We start from the raw sequence: 18,746 nt of genomic DNA, 5'->3' as shown, positions 1-18,746 counted from the left end.
TGCTGATAAACTATAAATAGGTAAACTTCCTAAAGTGTAGTCTAGAAAAATGTGTCAAAATTTGAAAAATTCACAGTCTTTGAACCAACAATTCCATTTTATAGGAATGAATCATAAAGACATAATGAAAAAAAATCAGATGACTATAGGGAGACAGGTAGCCTGATACATAGCTAGGGATGTACAACCACTCTTAAGGGCAATCTGGCAGTAAATATTAAAACTTAAAATGTGCAAACCACATTATCCAGAACATTCCACCTCTCAGTATTCCACATACATGCCCAAGGAGGCATTTACAAAGCTATCCATTGCAATAAAATTGTAACAGTAAAAAACTGGAATCAACCTAAATGCCCACCAAAAAGGGAGTATCTTAATTGAACCATGGAATATCCATATTATAGAATTGTATGCCATTTTTAAAAGGAATATAGTAGCCATCATATGTATTGATATAGACAGATCTCTAAACATATTATAAATGAAAAAACAAGCTACACAACAAAACATGTGTTTAAGCTTAAAAAAAACAAATTTAGAAAATTCTATGTATTATATATAGTCTGTAAGTCTATACAGATGAGTGTAAATGCTCCAATAGAGTCTGTAAGGTTATGCACAAAACTGATAACTACAGTTACCTCTGGGAAGGAACTGGAATTAGGGATTATAGTTTACCTATAATGTTCTCATGTATTATTTGATTATTTTATTTTGGCAGAGGGGGAGGTAAATTAGGTTTATTTACTTTTTGGAGGAGGTACTGGGTATCGAACCCAGGACCTTGTGCATGCTAAGTATGCACTCTACCACTTGAGCTATACCCTTTCATCCTCATGTAACATAAGAATGTTTTATGTGTAGCTAAAAGTTAAAAAGTAAGGGCAAAAAGATAAAAACAAATGCACAAAGCTGCATGTACAAGAATACCTACTGTAGTACTGCATATAACAGTGAAAAATAGGAAGCAACCTATTAGCAATGGTTGATTAATTAAATTATTACACATTTCCACAACGAAATACTACAGATAATATACTAGAGGCATTAAAATGACAGCAATTTATATTTATAGATATCTATTTTTTGATTTATAAACATATCTACAGTGCATTAAGACGAAAAAACAGATTCTAAAACAAGTGTATGTATCCAGATACACTGCTTTTTATAGTGTGTGTGCGTGTGTGCACACACGTATTAAAATTTTTGTGGATACAGATATACTCTAACAAAGCTAAGAGCAGCTACCTTTGGGGTGGTGGGATTTGAAGTGACCATAACTTTCTTCTTCATGTACTGCTGTATCTTCTGATTTCTTTCTGCAATGATTATATATCCTTACTACATTCAGAAAAAAATTATAAATGTATTTCAGTATTTTTTCTGCTTTTACAAGGTTGAGATTTCCTGAAATCTGACACTTATCGGCTACCTGGTTGCCTCACCTTAAACACTCCACCAGGCACTGGGGACACGAGTTTATGAACATGGCACACGCATACATCACTTATTATGTAAGTCCTAGGTCTCTGTCATGTCCTTCTCCTCAAAGATCGTCCCTCCACCAACCACCTGTGCCTCAAAATTGTATAAAATCTAAACAACATGAATCATGGAAAACACTCTGGCCATTCTCTGGAATGATTTCTGATTTCTTTCTCCGATTTAAATGTTAACAGCAGTTCACAAACCTTTCTCAAAGCCTTCATATAGGCAGCAGCTTTTTTCTTGTACTGCAGCATGCATTCAGCTGAAAGAGGACTGATGAATCCACTTGCTGCCCTGGGCCCATAGCTCAGTGAAGCAATGAAGTAGTCCACGTTGTTGCTGAAGAAAGATGCAATCTAAACCAAGCGTGACAAGAAGACAGAATCTGTTTTCCAATAATATATCTAAAATACATACCTGATAGCTTTCAGAGCAAAGTAAAAACTACTGAGAATGGAAATGAAATGTCAACACTTGCCTCAAAAGCCTACATTTCTTTATTTGAAGAGAATACCTAGGCAATGATTTATAATAAAAAGACAAACCAGTACAAATACTGAGACCAGTCTTTTAACATGTCTTAATCTAGACCATTTCTATTCTTCCTGAAAACCATGACTAACCCCAATTTAACCTGGAGATGATGCTCATGAGCTTTTTACTTCACTAATTCTTCCCCTGCTCTCAAAATATATATGTTTGGATTTATAGATTCCATTGGCATTTTAACTTTGAATGTTTCATATTCCAACATACAACATGACAAACACCTTGAATATATAATCTCTACTTAAATTTAACTCTGCAAATCTTAATCTGTGTGTACAAATATAACAGGAAAAAAAGACTGAAAATTCAGTAAACCCTTGTCATTTACAGATTTATCATTTGTTAAATCTATGTAAGCAGCCACAAAGATCCTTAACTGTAATACTGCTGAGCCACAATTTTGAATCAACAGTGCTACATGAAATGCTGATATAAATCAAAATGTCTCAGGAATTTCTTAGCCAGAAAAATTAAAGTCTTGGATATATTAAATAGTATTTCATTTTGATAAATAAGAAAAAAGTGACTAGTGAAATACAGGATTCTACCTTGGCAAAAACTGCTCAGAAAGTAAGAAATCACTCACTAATGGTATGAAAGGTTATCTTTTTCATTAATATTTTACTGTGTCAAATGAAATTCTGTTAGGTAGTATTCAAGAAAATGAAAACTCAAAATCTTGAGCTGTGTTTTCCTTGTGCATGACACGGATAATCACAAACCCAGTATTTGCATTTAGGTCATGGTAGTATGTGGTGAGGTTTACTTTCTTTCCTCTTTCTAATATTTCTACATTTACCAAATGTTCTGTAATATGCGTATGTTACACTTTCCTAGGGGTTTTTTTAAATTACAAATGATAAAATTCAGTTTAATCAAATCACCTTAGCTGCCACCAACTTAACACTTAGTTCTGATACTTATTGTAGTTAAAAACCATTTATAAAAATTTCAGTGAAGATCAAATACCTTTCCTTGAGACAACTTTTAAGGTTCCAGGTAAAGCAAATCTAAAATAACCTATAAAGTATATGAGTATTTAATAGTCCAAAGTTCTCATAAAAAGTCACAAACGTAGAGGTTCCTATAAAATGTCACCATTCTTTTTTTCCAGAACTTTTCTTAATTGAATTAAAGTTAGAAACAGCCCCAGAAAACTTCCAGCATGCCTGCAGATAGAAGCGTTAAAGAAGAGGCAGTTGGGATGGTCTTCTGGCTAAGGAATCCTGTAAGGCACTGATCTGTGAGCTGACAGAACCTAGAGACAACACCTTCTACTTACAGACCCAAACTAGAACAAACTGTCACTAAGAGCAGTCTGAGTTTGGAAAAAATGACATTGAATACCTAAGATGATCTATGATCTTTCTGATTAACTTAAACCACTTGAAAAAAGTACGTTCCTATTAAGGTCAACATGTCAGAAAAATTATGGCACATAACACAGAGATCAGCATTTCTTTAAGAAATTATGTTGAGTCTGCTGAAAAAAATGGGCTAAGATCATCCTGAACAGTCCTTTGAATTTATATGTATGGGTAATTCTCAGAGAAATTCTTATCATTAAAGGCTATGATGAACATGTACTCTTAGAATGTGACATCTGCTAAAACTAGTTATCCAAGATAGAACTATTTTTAAAGGCCCTGCACTTTGGTCAGCTTATAATAGTAATTAAGTACTTAATGGTCATTACTTAACATTAAGAGTTCAATGAAAAGACACATGTTAAAGTCAACTTAAAAGTACTTATGAAGGCACAAAACCACAGAAGTAGCATTATGACAAATGTTACCAAAAAACAAAAAGCTTTGAGAGAAAAAACAAAATATTAACAGAATTTTTGTATTTTTTCTCTTTTTATATATCCCAAATTCTATATAGCAGATCTTTAACACACACACAAGGATCTACAGTGAGACCACCTACAATCTTCAAATCATCAATCAAGTATCTCATTAAAACATCAATAGTGACTGACCCACTTATTCATCACAAATGCTTAACAGTAATTACCATATTGTTCTAAATATGAGGTAGGAAGGAGGAAAAGGGAGACAACTTTATTTTAAAGCCTGAAAATCCAAAACCATTTTACAGATTGATTTACCTGTGTCGTCCAAGAAAAAAGAAAAAAAAAAAAAAGGAGCACACTTAAGAATTAAATTTAATGTCAATATAAACCAGAGAAAAATTACCTTTCCTGCTCCATTTGTCAATGCCACTGCCGATGACAGGATGCAGTCATTAGTTGTTATGAGCTTCTGTGTTGCTGTTGGAAGTTCATGCTCTATCGTAGCCTTTTGACTATAATGTTTGGAAATATCTATAAAACCAATCAAATGAAAACTCATTACTATCTATATACAAGTTGCATACAGATACCCAGCCCATTAACATCTCATATTTACTCTTACAAATTTACAAAATAAATTTGACAAAAAGTGGTTCGTGAAAATCAGGATTGTGCTGAGTATCAATCACATCACAAGTGCCCATGGAAAGAATAGAAAGTGGTGAGGTTCCCTTAACACCATCCTGGTATCTCTATTACAGCTCCCAGCTTGTGGGTTGAATTCTCCCTCTTTTGAGTATTAGCCCTTATTCTACTGCTGGGTAAAATGAGCCTGACTAGTATTTACAGCCTGAAAACCTTGTTTTGATAGCCCAGTAGGCACAAATGAGAATTTATATTGTGCTTATATAAACAAACCATGAGGCTGGAAAAGAATAACCAACATGGGCACAATGTCCCATAATCCCTACTGGATCTTAGCTGGTTGGCCAGACACACTCTAACAATCAGAAAGGTCTGCATGGCCAAATAAGGATTGGATACTCTAGCGTTTGGCTTCACATGCTATTGCCTCCAGTCCAAGAAACTTGTAACAAAGGCCTCTGGTTATAAAAGCATAGAAGAGAGGCTTAGATATAATTGTGTTGAGAGAAACAGCAGTAGGTGAAACTGGCCAAACAGCTAATCTTGGGGTTTTCTGGGTCTCTGAGAAATACAATAATTTCATCCTGGAAACAAGAGAACATGGGATAATTTCAAGACAACATTGATTTACAAGGAATGGTAATTATATTTTTAAATAATAACGTGTTTACAATATATAGCCTCCTCTGAATTGTTTAGAATACTTGTTACAAGATTATCATTACCAGAAAAGTCAAAAATAAATCACAAAACATGGAAATGAACTTTTTAGAGCAGATGTGTATACAAAGAATTTCATTTATTCAGAATCAAGAAATTTAGCTGATTTTAGACTACAGGTAATTAAGAGGAAATAAGAGTATTCAGAAAGAAATGGTATTTGAGATTTAACCTGACAATGATCATGATATTTTAACACAAAATTACTATTTTAAGAATAAGATTAATTTTACTACAATTTAACAGTAGGAAATTGTGTTGTTTGTATATACTGTATGTATATATACATATAAACTTTCATATATATAACTTACAGTTTAAGATAGTTTTAGGTTTATAGAAAAATTACAGAGCTTCCTGGATACCCTTCATCCGACACTACTATGGTACAGTTGTCTCAGTGAAGGGACCAAATAATTGGTACATTACTATTAGGTTTAATATATTTTTAAAAAATAAATGATTATTCATAAGATATCCAAGTGAATAAAAATTCAATTGGAATGCTGAACATTTTTTATATACTGAACTTGCTAGCCCCTAGAGCAGATATTTTCTTTCTATACACCACAGAAAGTTTTACTCAATATTGTACTGTTAATATACAATACTATAATACAACTGGGTTAGTACATAATCTTGGTCGATTGGTGTAGGTGACTGAAATACTTATAAAAGATGTACACTACTAAGAACCCTCACAGAGGGTTCTATTGAATCAAAGCCACTGTAGTTTAACTATAATAATTCCAATCCAATTGTTTACTCTTTACTGAGTCCAAATATTTTCATTATTTAGTGTGTTCCTTGATATTAAATTTTAACTCCTAAAAGAACAAGGAAATCATGTGATCTAGACCACAGAGGTTTATTTTTATTTTATGTTTCCTACAAGTCTACTCACTGCAGACCTAAGACTAAAGAGCAAACAATTCTCACTTAAAATGCCACTTCTTAAAAAATTAATTCACCCCCATTTTAATTCCACGTAGGATACACATTTTCATAAATCTTTCTCTTTTTATACTAACACCAGCCTACCTGCTTACTTGCCTTCCTTCCTTCCTTCTTTCCAGCTTAGATCAAGCAATTATTCAGGGCAAAGCATCAAGAGAAAAGGTTTGAAATAAGAATTCTCTTAAGAACAAAGTTTATTCTGTTAATGCCAGTTAGTGCTCACTCTGAGCTTTCATGAGAGACACACAATAGTGTTCCAGCTAGGTAAGAAGACAGATTTGAACTGTAAACCTAGCAGCAAGAGCCCTAATCTGCTACCAACCATCCTTCATGTTTTCCAATATCTTCTCCTTTTATTATGTCCACTTTCAAGGACAGAAACAAGATGAGGCACAAAGGGGGCTTAGGGGGCCTCTGATCCTCCCTAATCTCCACCAGCTCATGCCAGAGAATAACAGTAACATTCTTTGACTTGGACTACTAGGCATCTTCTTAATCTTATGTCACATATAAACAAAAGCATCTTTAGAAAACTTAAAAATGTATTATTATTTACAGAAGCAGAAATAAAAATCAAGATTTTTTAATGTAAATGAAGCTTTAAGATCCTTCTCAATGGACAGCTACCCTCCACTGCTTTAGCTACCTGCCTTTATCAAAATTCTACAAAAAACACTAGGAGGAACAAATCGTAACATTAGCAAAGGAAAAGTTAGGAAACAAAGCCAAAAAACCTGCAGCCACAGAGCTACTTGTGGTTTCATCAATGGCCTAGTTCTAGGTTAAGTAAAGTTCTGGAATAGAGACTATAGTTAATGAGCTCCCCAAATCAAAAGCTGCACAGCTAAAAGGTATCAGTCCCTCAGGTTTTCTACAGACCAGACTAAATTCTGGAGGGTTGGGGCTGACTATTGTCACCTGCCACCAAGACTGTCCATGCAAGCTATGATTCCTGAAAGCAGACCTAGCTCCAGAAGTACAGTGACTTTAAATTCCTTATAATTGAAGGCAAGCCACAGGAAGGAGCATTCTCCAGACTGAATGGCAAAGTGATACTGGATAATACTGCTGAGACTAAGACTGATTCTCACTACCAGAGGTTATGTGCCAATCTATAGAAGGGTCCCAAATATACCCATCTTATACATGCCATCCAACAAAGTTTTAAGTTTTTAAAAGGTATTTTCTGTGAAACCAGTCATTGGTCACAATTGTACACTAAACACCACAGTGAAAAATCTAGGCACCTGGGCTGTTTCCAATAGTCCTTAATAATTGCTCCTGTCCTCTCCTCCTGCACTTACTCCAACAGTCTTGAAAAGGAAGAGAAAGGAGGAAAAAACTTAGGAGCCATGCAGAGCTACAGATTAAAAAATCAGGACTCAGAATCACATGCTAAGAAGCAAATGAAATATCCTTCAACGATTATATTCTTAGGCACACATAGCAACTGACAAAAGCTTAAAAACAGACCTTCATTCCTTAAGCCTCTGCTGAACAAAAAAGAACTTAAAATGGGTACTCCAAACCTAAAAATGCACAGGAGGGTAGAAAACCAGTGCATTCTTTCTGGGTACATTAAACCTTCATTTCCTCAGTTCCTTCATGCTTGGGCTCTAACAAGTGCAATATTTTGCTAAATGCTTCTGAATAGCATGTCTGGTTTGATAAAATTCACACACCTGCCTTAAGTCAGAGTAATGCATTTTTGGCTACAGTTCTGTGCACAAGGGTTTCTCTTCAGCACTCTGTTTACCTTCAGGAAAAAAGCAGATGGGAAAAGCAGAAGGCAGAGAGCTGTGCACTTCAACGTAAGCCAAATGCTACTAAGCCTTTATCTGGGGTCTATTACTCTCAGCAGTATTTGTTTAAATCTAATTTAGGCATATCTGAGAAAATGGGACGAAGCCTATTTAGGTTCTTTTTCAAGCCTCACCTTTCATGACATCATGAAATCCATTCAGAGCAGCACCAACATTTGTTAGGACAGAACTGTAGTTTGTTCGAAGGAGTCCATCTGGCTCTGTACCTAGGAAATCAAGATCACAAACCTAAGCATTTTCCCAGAAGATTTCTCCTGAAAAACTGATAGCCCACTATCTCCCCTGTACTTTAGAGAATGAATACTGCCTGTGATATGTTGAAAATAATGGCTTTTAACATCATTGCAGACACATTCGGATAAAATGGTGATAATTGAAGACACATCTAAATTGATTTTCATCCCCTATGTCAACAAATATTAATGGTTAAGAATCAAAATTAAATTGCTCAGCAGGGTTATGTCTTTCACAATTCTTTTTGAAATAACGTCTCTGTGAATTTCACCTTATTACTATAGAACACATTTCTCATTTTGCTCTTTCCCTACAGATCATTATTTGCTGAACATCACTAAAAACACTATTACTCAAACATAGTTCCAATTCTGGCATGACACCACGACCCAGCTCCACAGATCCACTCCCCAGTACAACTGGTGAAATTATTTTACAACCACTTAAAATGTTGGAAATTACCCTAAGGGCACACAGCAAATGAAGAAACAGTTACTCAAGAAAACCTGTATCAACTTGGTAGGAACAGTAAGAATCTGTGGTATTTGAACCAGGACCCACTCTCTCCCCCTACCAGTCAGTGAGCTAGAAATCCCAGTCCAGAGGGTACAGCCAATGACACAGGACTCCCTCTCCCCTAATTCAGCTGGACAGCTGAGTTCCTTATCTTGCTCCCAGCTACCTGTTGCTGAGGCTAAGTTCTAGTTAAGTATGACTCAGAGGTGGTGGCTCTCTTCTATCATCCAGCCCCGACTTGTGGGATGGAGGCTTTACATGGGCATGGTGCTGCTGAGAACATGGGGCCTTGACCACCCTGACCCCAACTCATTAACAAGAGTTCCATGCTGAAAGAGGCAAGCTGAGGAGAGCTAGGGCTGCTGCCCTATACTGTCCATGGAGTGCTCAAGCACTCATGCAAGAGTGTCACTCTGAGAGAAGTGCATCATTGTCCCCACCCCTAGCATAGAACCATGGCTCAGAGATTTAGTCCAAGGGAGAAACAGTTTTTTAAACAGAAAGCTCTGGATCTCTTTCCAAAAGAACTAATTTAATTCGCAACAGACTGGGGAGAAGTTTAAGCCTAGGGGTGCTGTGAAAGCAATTAATGTACAAAAGAAACTAATACATTCATTGGAGATATGAGCTGAACTGACATCTATCAACTGATTCTTAACAAGGGTTCCAAGACCATTCAACAGGGAAGGAATAGTCATTCATCATCATTGAAATGCATGATGTTGAGACAGCTGGATAGCCACTATGCGAAAGATTAAGTTGAACCTTACCTCACACTATATACAGAAATTAACTCAAAATAGATCGATGACCTAAATGTAAGAACTAGAAGTATAAGACTCTCAAAATGACCCATAAGGATAAGTCTTCATGACCTCACATTTGACAACAGATTCTTAGGTATGACACCAAAAGCCTCAGTATCAGAAGAAAAATAAATTTGACTTCATTAAAATTAAAAACTTATACTTCAAAAGACACCATCAACAAAATGAAAAGATAATCTGTAAAAATGGAAGAAAATCTTGAAAATCAAATCTCCACCAGGGAAATGCAAATCAAACCTGCAATGAGATACCACTTCAAAAAGTCGGGTAACAACACAAGGGTGGCTAAAATCAAAAAGTCACATAACGAGGGGGAGATCAAGATGGCAGAGTAGATGGACATTAAGCCTACCTCCTCCCTCAAAAATATATCTACAAATCTCACAGAATATCTACTGAAAGCTGAGAGAAGATCTCATACAACCAAAGCTGCAAGAAAGATCCACATGTAACTGGGTAGGACAAAGGGAAAGGGGAGAAGAGGAAGAACTGGGGTGGGACATACACCCGAGGGAGCTGTGAAAGAGGAAAGGTTCCCTCATCCTGGGAACCTCCGTCACTGGCTGGGAGGTCTGCCGGGACAGATAGGGAGCTCCAGAGGCTCAAGAGGAGAATGCAGGAGCTGGTTTGCAGCACTGCAGGGTATAGAGAGACACAGATGGTCCTTGCTACGTCACAGCACTTCCCAGGCCCAGACACAAGCCTGCTAGTGTGTGCAACGTTGGTGCTGAAGTGGCCCCTAAGGGCAGCACCAGCAACAGTGAGCTTTGTGGGTGCACATGCCATGTGGCAAGAGGCATCACAGAGTCACACATCCCAGTGAACAGCTCCTGGGAAAGAACATGCAGCGGCTCCTTTCCCAAAGGAGTACTTCAGTCCTGCCTAACTCACACCACAGCTGGGAACCAGAACTGAGGGCTTCTACTCCAACAACTGGGGAGCAGACCCCACCTCCAAAAGGGCTGTGACAACTATAGTGCACAGAGGAGGCCCCACCCAACATCCAGTGCAGACTCTGGCAACCACAACACCAAACATGCCCCCTGGCAAGGGGACAAGGGCCAGCACATCCTGAGGAAAGATGGCAGGAATCTATACCAAAAACAGCCCTTGCTCCAAAAATATTGGACTCACACAGCCTACACAGGGTCACTCTTAAATAAAAACAGCCCTTGAAGACAGCAGTAGATAACTGTTTCTCCGAAATTCATAGAAATAAAAGTAAAATGAAAAAGCAGAGAAACTACTACCAATTAAAAGAACAAGAGAATCCCCTGAAAGAACAATGGAAACAGACTTCTCCAGTCTACCAGACCCTGAGCTCAAACAGGAGGCAGTAAAAATGCTGAAGAATTAAAGAAAGACTATCGAAAGAAATGCACATTTCTGTAACAAGGAACTAGAACTATAAAGATGAGCCAATCAAAATTAGACAACTCAGGGGGACTATAGCTCAGTGGTAGAGCACGTGACTAGCATGCTCAAGGTCCTAGATTCAATCCTCAGTATGCCCATTAAAAAAATAATAATAAACCAAGCTAAGCAATCAATAGCAAAGTAAATAATGCAGACAAACAAATAAGTGACCTGAAAGACAGAATAAAGGAAATCATCCAATCAGAACAGAAGACAGAAAGACAAATGAAAAAAAAAAAATGAAAGCAATATAAAAGACCTATGGGATAATACAAAGCGTAACCAACCTACACATAACAGGAATCCCAGAAGAAGAAAAAGAAAAGGGGACTGAAACTATATTTGAAGAAACTGTGGCTGAAATTATCCCAAACATAAAGAAAGAAACAAATATCCAGCTACAGGAAGCAGAGAAGGTCCCAAACAAGGTAAACCCAAACAAACCTACTCCAAGATATATCATAATCAAAATGGCAAAAGTTAAAGAGAGGATTCTAAAGGAAGCAAGAGAAAAACAAAGAGACAGTTACAAGGGAATCCCCATAAGGCTACCAGCTGATTTCTCTAGAGAAACTTTGTAGGCCAGAAGAAAGAGGCAAGATATATTCAGTCTTGAAAGGGAAAACATGCAACCTAGGATACTGTACACAGCAAGATTATCATTTAGAATAGAAGGAAAGAGAAAGAATGTCTCAGACAAGCAAAAACTAAAACAATAGAGCAATAATAAACCTATCCTAAAAGAAATATTGAAAGGTCTTCTCTAAATAGAAAAGAAGCAAAAATCTATAGGGAAGGGAAAATCACAATAGTTTGATTGTTAAAAAAAAAAATCAAAAAATTCTGTGAAAGCAATTATAACTACAACGAACAGCAAAATGATAAACATGAAGATGTAAAATAGAACATCAGAATCACACGTGTGGGGGAGGGGAGTAAGAAAATGTAGATCTTTTATAATGTGTTTGAGCTTGTATGACTACCAGTCTAAAACAACTAGATATAGCTATGAGTTAATATACTTGAAAACCAGGGTAACCACAAACCAAAAACATACAACAGATTCATGGAAACCAAAAAGAAAGGAACTCAAACATAATACAAAAGAAAACCATCAAACCACAAAAGGAAAAACAAAAAGGAAAGAGGGAAAGAGAAGAAATACAAAATCAACTGGAAAACAAGGTTTAAAATGGTAATAAATACATACTTATCAATAATCACTTCAAATGTCAATGGACTAAATGCTCTGATCAAAAGAGACAGAGTGGCAGACTAAATAATACAATAAGAACCTACAATATGCTGCCTACAAGAGACCCATTTTAGGGAGAAAGACACACATAGATTGAAAGTAAGAGGATAGAAAAAGATGTTTCATGCAAGTGGAAATGACAGGAAACCAGGGATAGCAATATTCATATCAGACAAAACAAACTCTAAAACAAAGACCATAAAAAAAAGACAAAGAAGGACACTATCTAATGATCAAAGGATCAATACAAGAGGATACCACATTCATTAATATATATGTACCCAACACAGGAGCACCTAAATACATAAAAAAATACTGACAGACATAAAGGGAGAAATTGAATGGGAATACAATAATAGTAGGAGACTTTAACACTCTAATGACATCAATGGACAGATTTTCAATCCAGACAGAAAATCAATAAGGCAACAGAGATTACAAATGACACATGAGAACAGTTAGACTCAATTGATATCTACAGGACACTGCATCCAAAAAAACCAGAATACACATCCTTCTCAAGCAAACATGGAACATTCTTAGGGTAGACCACATACTCAGACACAAAACAAGTCTCAACAAATTTAAGAAGACAAATTATTTCCACCATCTTTTCTGACCAAGACGGCATGAAACTAGAAATCAACCACAGAAAGAGAAACAACGAAAAAAAATATTACATGGAGACTAAACAACATGCTACTAAAAAGCCAATGTGTCACCAATGAAGTCAAAGAGGAAATTAAGAAAACAGATAAAAAACAAATTTCTTCTGTATAGCACAGGGAACTGTAGTCAATATCTTATAATAACCTACAATGAAAAATATGAAGACAAATATATGTATATATATGTATGATTGAAACATTATGCTGTACACCAGAAATTGACACATTGTAACTGACTCTACTTCAATTAAAAAATAATAATAATGTAGTCACAATTAAACCAATCAAAAAATGGACAGAAGACCTAAATAGACATTTCTCTAAAAAGACATACAGATGGCCAACAGGCACATGAAAAAATGCTCAATATTGCTAATTATCAGAGAAATGCAAATCAAAACTACCATGAGGTATTGCCTCACACCAGTCAGAATGGCCGTCATCGAAAAGTCTACAAATAATAAGCTCTGGAGAAGGTGTGGAGAAAAGAGAAACCTCCTACACTGTTGCTACAAATCCTTACGCTTTGTCCTCTCCATTTAAGAAAGAAGAAGGGGAGAAAGAGATTTAATATTTAATGTATGTCTTCAATGTCTGATATTGTACATTTTAAATTCAACTGAATATACTTCCATTTTATAAATGGGAAAACAAGAGCAGAGAAGTAAAGTGATTTGCCCAAGGTCATATATTTTTAAGGGGCTGGACAAATTGAATTCAAGTTTTTCTCACCCCAGATCCTAGGCTTTTCTCACTTAAACATGCCAAACCCCCTCCCTTCTCTAGCTTATTGTAACTCTAAGTTCTTAAAATTGAATCAAGAGCAAAAAACACACTTACTTGGCAAGGCGAGAAGACCAATGTAAGTCTGCAGCTTCTCAAACACAGCTGTCATCTTTTTCATGTCCTGAGACAGCTCTATATTCCTGGCTCGTAACGCAGACGTGCAAAGGGAAGCTTCACATTCTTCTTCTAAACTAGGAATGGGCAAATTTTTTTTAAAGTGAGCATCCTGAATGATTTTCAATTCGTTATAAGAAACCATTCCCCTTGAGAGAATTTGCCAAAAAAAAAAAAAAAGGAAGAAAGAAATTTGACCTCATTTACAAGGTTCCATTTTTTATACCATAATATACACGCTTGCTGCAAATGCCAATGCAGCAAAGGACAACTAAATGGAGGAAATAAAGGCAGGAGCCCATTATCTTTCCATCCTGAGAGCAGCACAAAAATGTTTCCCTTAAAAATATTTTTAGGAGAAAAATATTTCATAGACTGAATTCCTAAAGAGAACTAATTAAACAGGAACAAGGAGCTAGAATCATTAAGAAAACTTTTTCAGTGTATGTAGTTTCAAAAGTCAGACTGGTAAAAACAATCTATAGACTCAATCTGAAAGTAAATGCTTAACATTCATAAAATATATTTTACCATTTTCAATTTTTAAATGGTACTTGGAAAAACTTAATCATAAGGTTAAAAAACTACATAGACTCTCAATAGTGTTTATTAAAAATGTGCAGGTAATCAAGTAAAATGCTTTTTACACAAAGCTAGGAAAAGTTATTAGAACAAGAATGATAATGACATCCACTCTCTTGACCCTGCCACTTCTCTTCTATTTATTTATAGCAGACAGCTTCATTAAATACTAAGCCCATTTACTACTAAAGAAGAGGTCATATTGTCAATTAAAGTGGTATTTAAACCAATGACAAAAAAAATTGCCTAAAAACATGAATACCTGATAAGGTAGGGCTGAAAGCATATGGGACAGAACATTCCAAGAATAGGAATCTTAGATCAAGAAAGGGCTTATCCAGTGTTTCTAAAAATGTAATATTGAAAAAATTAATTAAGATAAAATAAAAATGCGTAACTATTTCAAGTAGTAAATACCACTTTTGCAATGGTTCTTAAACAGATTCTTTTTAACATAAGTCAAACCAATAAAGTATATTCAGTGTTAAACTTATACAGTCAATTTTCAAAAAAATTTAATTACACTGAACTTAAAACATTAAAGGATCTGAATGAAACTATAATGAACTCATAATTATTAGTTCAAATCATAATTCTCTGATTCCTAAAATTCTGTCATATGCACTAATCATGGAATTCAGTTACTAAAATACCTTGTTAGGTTAGAATTGGGAAGTAAGATGGCTCTTGACACAGTAATTTCTCTATAATAAAATTTCACATTTTTGAAAAGTTAAAATCTACTACTTTAGTTCTACAAGGACTTAAAAACTCTAAGTACTTGTATTATTTTCAATACTGTAAGTTATTCATTTACATATTTCCTAAACCTTAGTTTGCAATATGGTATAATACACATATGTTCTTATTTCTCTTATGTTCCAGTTGTACTGTTCTTTCATTTAGTCTTTTTGAAGACTAAATCTCAGGATGAAAAGATTTAGATGAATTAGGAGTCTTGGTAGTTTTAGACCAAAAGCATCAAAATGTACAAGCAATGTTCTCAAATTTCCAGTTACATAAATTATTTGCTCTTGCCTTTCCAGAAATATTTAAGATGGAATATTTAAGGTTACTAAATTACATATGATATGAGGACTGGAGTAAATAAACAAAATTTTTACTTTATAACTTAAATAAATTACCAATAATAAAAACAACAATATACTATTTCAAAGAAACTAAGGATTACGCATTCAAATGTAGAGGCTGTTATATACCCCCATCTAGATGTTTACAGTAAAAGGATGATAAATAACCAAAACTGAATTACTTTCAATAAGTGTGTCATTCGCAAGCATTAAAAATACTGGTTCACATAGCATTACATGGTTATCGTAGTATTCACAGTACAGAACTACTGAAAAAACCCTAGCTAACAAACAACAATTCAATTTTTTTAAATCTAAGTTTGTACTGCTCAAGCCACGATTTTCCTTTTTCACAGAAGTCCAAACTGGCTGTGGTGCAGATAACTCAGGCACATCACAAGGCGCACATGTTACTACTTCATTAACTCCAGCACAGGTCAGGTGACACCTCATAATTCCCCAAGCTCCCTGGCCTTAAGGGCTAAAGTACCTTTTTAACTGATAGGGAAGAATCTTCCTAAGAAAACATATGTAAGAGGTTAAATGCTCTGAAAAAGTTTTCAATTTCACAGTTGTCTCCTGGAAAAGAAAAACAATTTCAAGGTTAATAGTGCCATCTGAAAAAGAAGAGCTCCTGCTTTCAGAAGTAAAACGTAGAAGGAAATTACCAGGACAGTCACAGTATCCTCAGTAATACTTTCAAATAAATGAAGCATTCCTTCCTCAAGAGGGCGAACATAGGATGCATTTTCATGAAGATATTGTGAGAACTAAATAGAAAGGAAAGAACTGAATTAAATCACTGGAAAACAAAGGATATCAACACATTTATAAATGGACTCACTGAGTTATAAACCTAAATTCTTTTGGAAACTTTTTTTGGGATGTTTGGCTTTTACACAGAGCTCCCTGCTAGCAATCCCAGATACTATCCCCAAGTCCCCATCCCACTGCACAAGGGGGAACTAGAAGAGGGGTGACAAAATTAACAAGCAGGCAAGGGGGTACCACTTACAACCCAGCACCAACAGGCCTTCTTCCCTCAACACCTGCTTGGGTACAGAGGTTCCAGTTTAAAAAAAAAAGATTTGATAATCAAAATTGTATGACATAGACTTTTGTATTATTTAACTCATTTTTTTAAGAAACAAGCCCTTTAAGGACAGCTTCTTATTTTTACTGTATACACTGCTCAAAGTTAACAAATTCCAGGAATGTTGTTATCATCAAAACTTTTATAAAAACTTTTATAACTGTCACGGATACTGTAATACCTACAAAGGATTAACTCAGTATGAAGATAAGATTTCAAAAGAGACTCCACAGGCACTTGGATAATTTCGAAAAAAAAGTTAATTTTTCACTTGTGAAATATCTGTTATCTAAGAACTGTATAATGGCTCAGGATTCAGTTCTTCAGAACAGAAATGTAAGGTCCCATTTTGCACAAATGTGATTCATCTGGCCCTACTGCAAGCTACACAGATATACAGGCCTGGGAAACTCAACCTCTCTGGGCTTTGATGCGCAGAGCTGTAAAATAAGTTAACTCTAAGCTCACAGGTATAAAAGGTATAAAAGTCTACTTTATGAATTCTAAAAACAAGTCTAAACACTTTGGTCATCTTTTAACACATGGTTTCTGATTCTTTTTCAATAATACTTATTAGGAAACCCACACTGGGCTTCTCAGAGGCCAAAGCACCAAAGGTAAAGTATTGAGAAAAATATGAATTCTTCCAAGTAATTAAATGCTTAAGATGAACGTATTTGATTCTCACTCTGTGCGCATAATATGGCAACAAACTAAAATAAAACAATGGACAAAGAACAAGTATTGAGTGGGAAGTCTTTTTTTCTCTTATAAGTGTAAAAGAAAATATAACTACATTAAAATGCCACAGTTCCATTTTCCTTACCCAGGTCATCTGAAGGCTTTTTCCCACAGTGATATTAAAGGGCACTTCAAAAACCTCAAGTTTAATTTTTGTGAACTTCAAGAGAAGTTTCATCAAAACTGATGAAAACCAAGCATGGTTTCCCATGTGGAAGGCAGCACGTGACGATGGTAAGAGCTGGCCTTCCCTGAGTGCCCACTATGTGCCAGACACTGTTCTTAGTGCCGTACGTGTATTATATCATTGAACCCTCAAACATACTGCCAGGGAGGTACTATGTCCTGCATTTTCAAGATGCATAGAGAGGTTAAATAAGTTGCCCGAGGGGACACAGAAAATGGCAGAACTGGGCTGGGTCCCCAGGAGTATGACTCCAGAGTGCAAGCCTCTGCTATGCTAATAGGCACTTACGGATCTGTGGACATAATGCAACTCAAACCCTGTAAACATTGCAGGATGCACACACAAAAAAAGGAGGGGGGGTGATGACAAGAAGAATTGGGTAAGTAGAAGAGAGGCAAGACTCACTTCAGACCGCCAGTTATGGGGCACTGAGTGCGCGTCGACAGTGAGATCCCCACCTTCCTCCCTTCAGGACGGCCCTAATGATCCTGCCTCCTGCTCGTCTCGGCTCTGAGTAACATACCAGCCTCGCACACTGTGTCAGGTCTGGTCTGTGTGACCCGTCCCATACAGCAGGAATGACGGTATGTGACTACATGCAAACTCTCTCTGCTCTTCCTCTCTGTGGTTTTGCTCATGACTTCCCCTTTTCCAGGGGTAAAACACCTATCCTGCTTCTCTCCTCCTATCCAAATCATGCTCATTTTTCAAAGCTCAGTTTAATCATGAAAGAATCTTTCCAGACACTATCACCAGCAGCAACCCTCCCCTCCCTGATGACCTCATATCACTTGCTGCTCCTAACACCCACTCACACTAAGGTCTTTTAACAACACCCTCGTTCATTTCTTAAGAATCTCCATAGTTGCCATATTTTCTTGAGGGCAAAGCCTGTGACTTATAGTTTTTCCCATGTCCTCCATAGCATTTCACTGATGCACAGACATGGTCTGATAATAAATAACAAGTCTCCATGTGTGTTCAGGGCAGACAGAAGGTATCCTGAGTTAAATTTACCTTCTGATTCAATGGCGATATAGTGTCGATGGCAGAGTCAACAGGAAAAATCTGAATCCTTTGTTCTGTGTAAGTGTGAAAGTTCAGAAGAGCCTTGACAAGATCCTGAACAAAAGCCAGGGCCTGCCCAGCAATATCCCGCATCTTCAGCTTTAAAATGAAAAAGATACAGTTAAAGTCAGCTACCAAGTTATGATTTCCAAACAACTTTATTAACTCTGCTTTTGGAGAAAATA

The 18,746-nt window shown here is 36.2% G+C and overlaps 1 protein-coding gene across 1 annotated transcript in view; it reads right to left on the bottom strand.

The window, feature by feature from the left end:
- PPP1R21 (protein phosphatase 1 regulatory subunit 21) overlaps window positions 1-18,746 on the bottom strand; it is a 57,652-nt gene that overhangs the window by 17,019 nt on the left and 21,887 nt on the right. Inside the window, exons 9-15 of the mRNA XM_074341110.1 lie at window positions 18,511-18,660; window positions 16,141-16,242; window positions 15,963-16,051; window positions 13,740-13,876; window positions 8,097-8,189; window positions 4,242-4,369; window positions 1,698-1,850 (exon numbers count right to left, since the gene is read on the bottom strand). Of these exons, the coding sequence (XP_074197211.1) occupies window positions 1,698-1,850; window positions 4,242-4,369; window positions 8,097-8,189; window positions 13,740-13,876; window positions 15,963-16,051; window positions 16,141-16,242; window positions 18,511-18,660 (852 nt within the window). The remainder of the gene's footprint in view (window positions 1-1,697; window positions 1,851-4,241; window positions 4,370-8,096; window positions 8,190-13,739; window positions 13,877-15,962; window positions 16,052-16,140; window positions 16,243-18,510; window positions 18,661-18,746) is intronic.

This window comes from Camelus bactrianus, chromosome 15 (assembly GCF_048773025.1).
Source record: "Camelus bactrianus isolate YW-2024 breed Bactrian camel chromosome 15, ASM4877302v1, whole genome shotgun sequence".
Lineage (NCBI taxonomy): Eukaryota > Metazoa > Chordata > Mammalia > Artiodactyla > Camelidae > Camelus > Camelus bactrianus.
The sequence above is the reverse complement of the archived record's forward strand: the minus strand, read 5'-3'. Positions and strand labels throughout refer to the sequence as shown.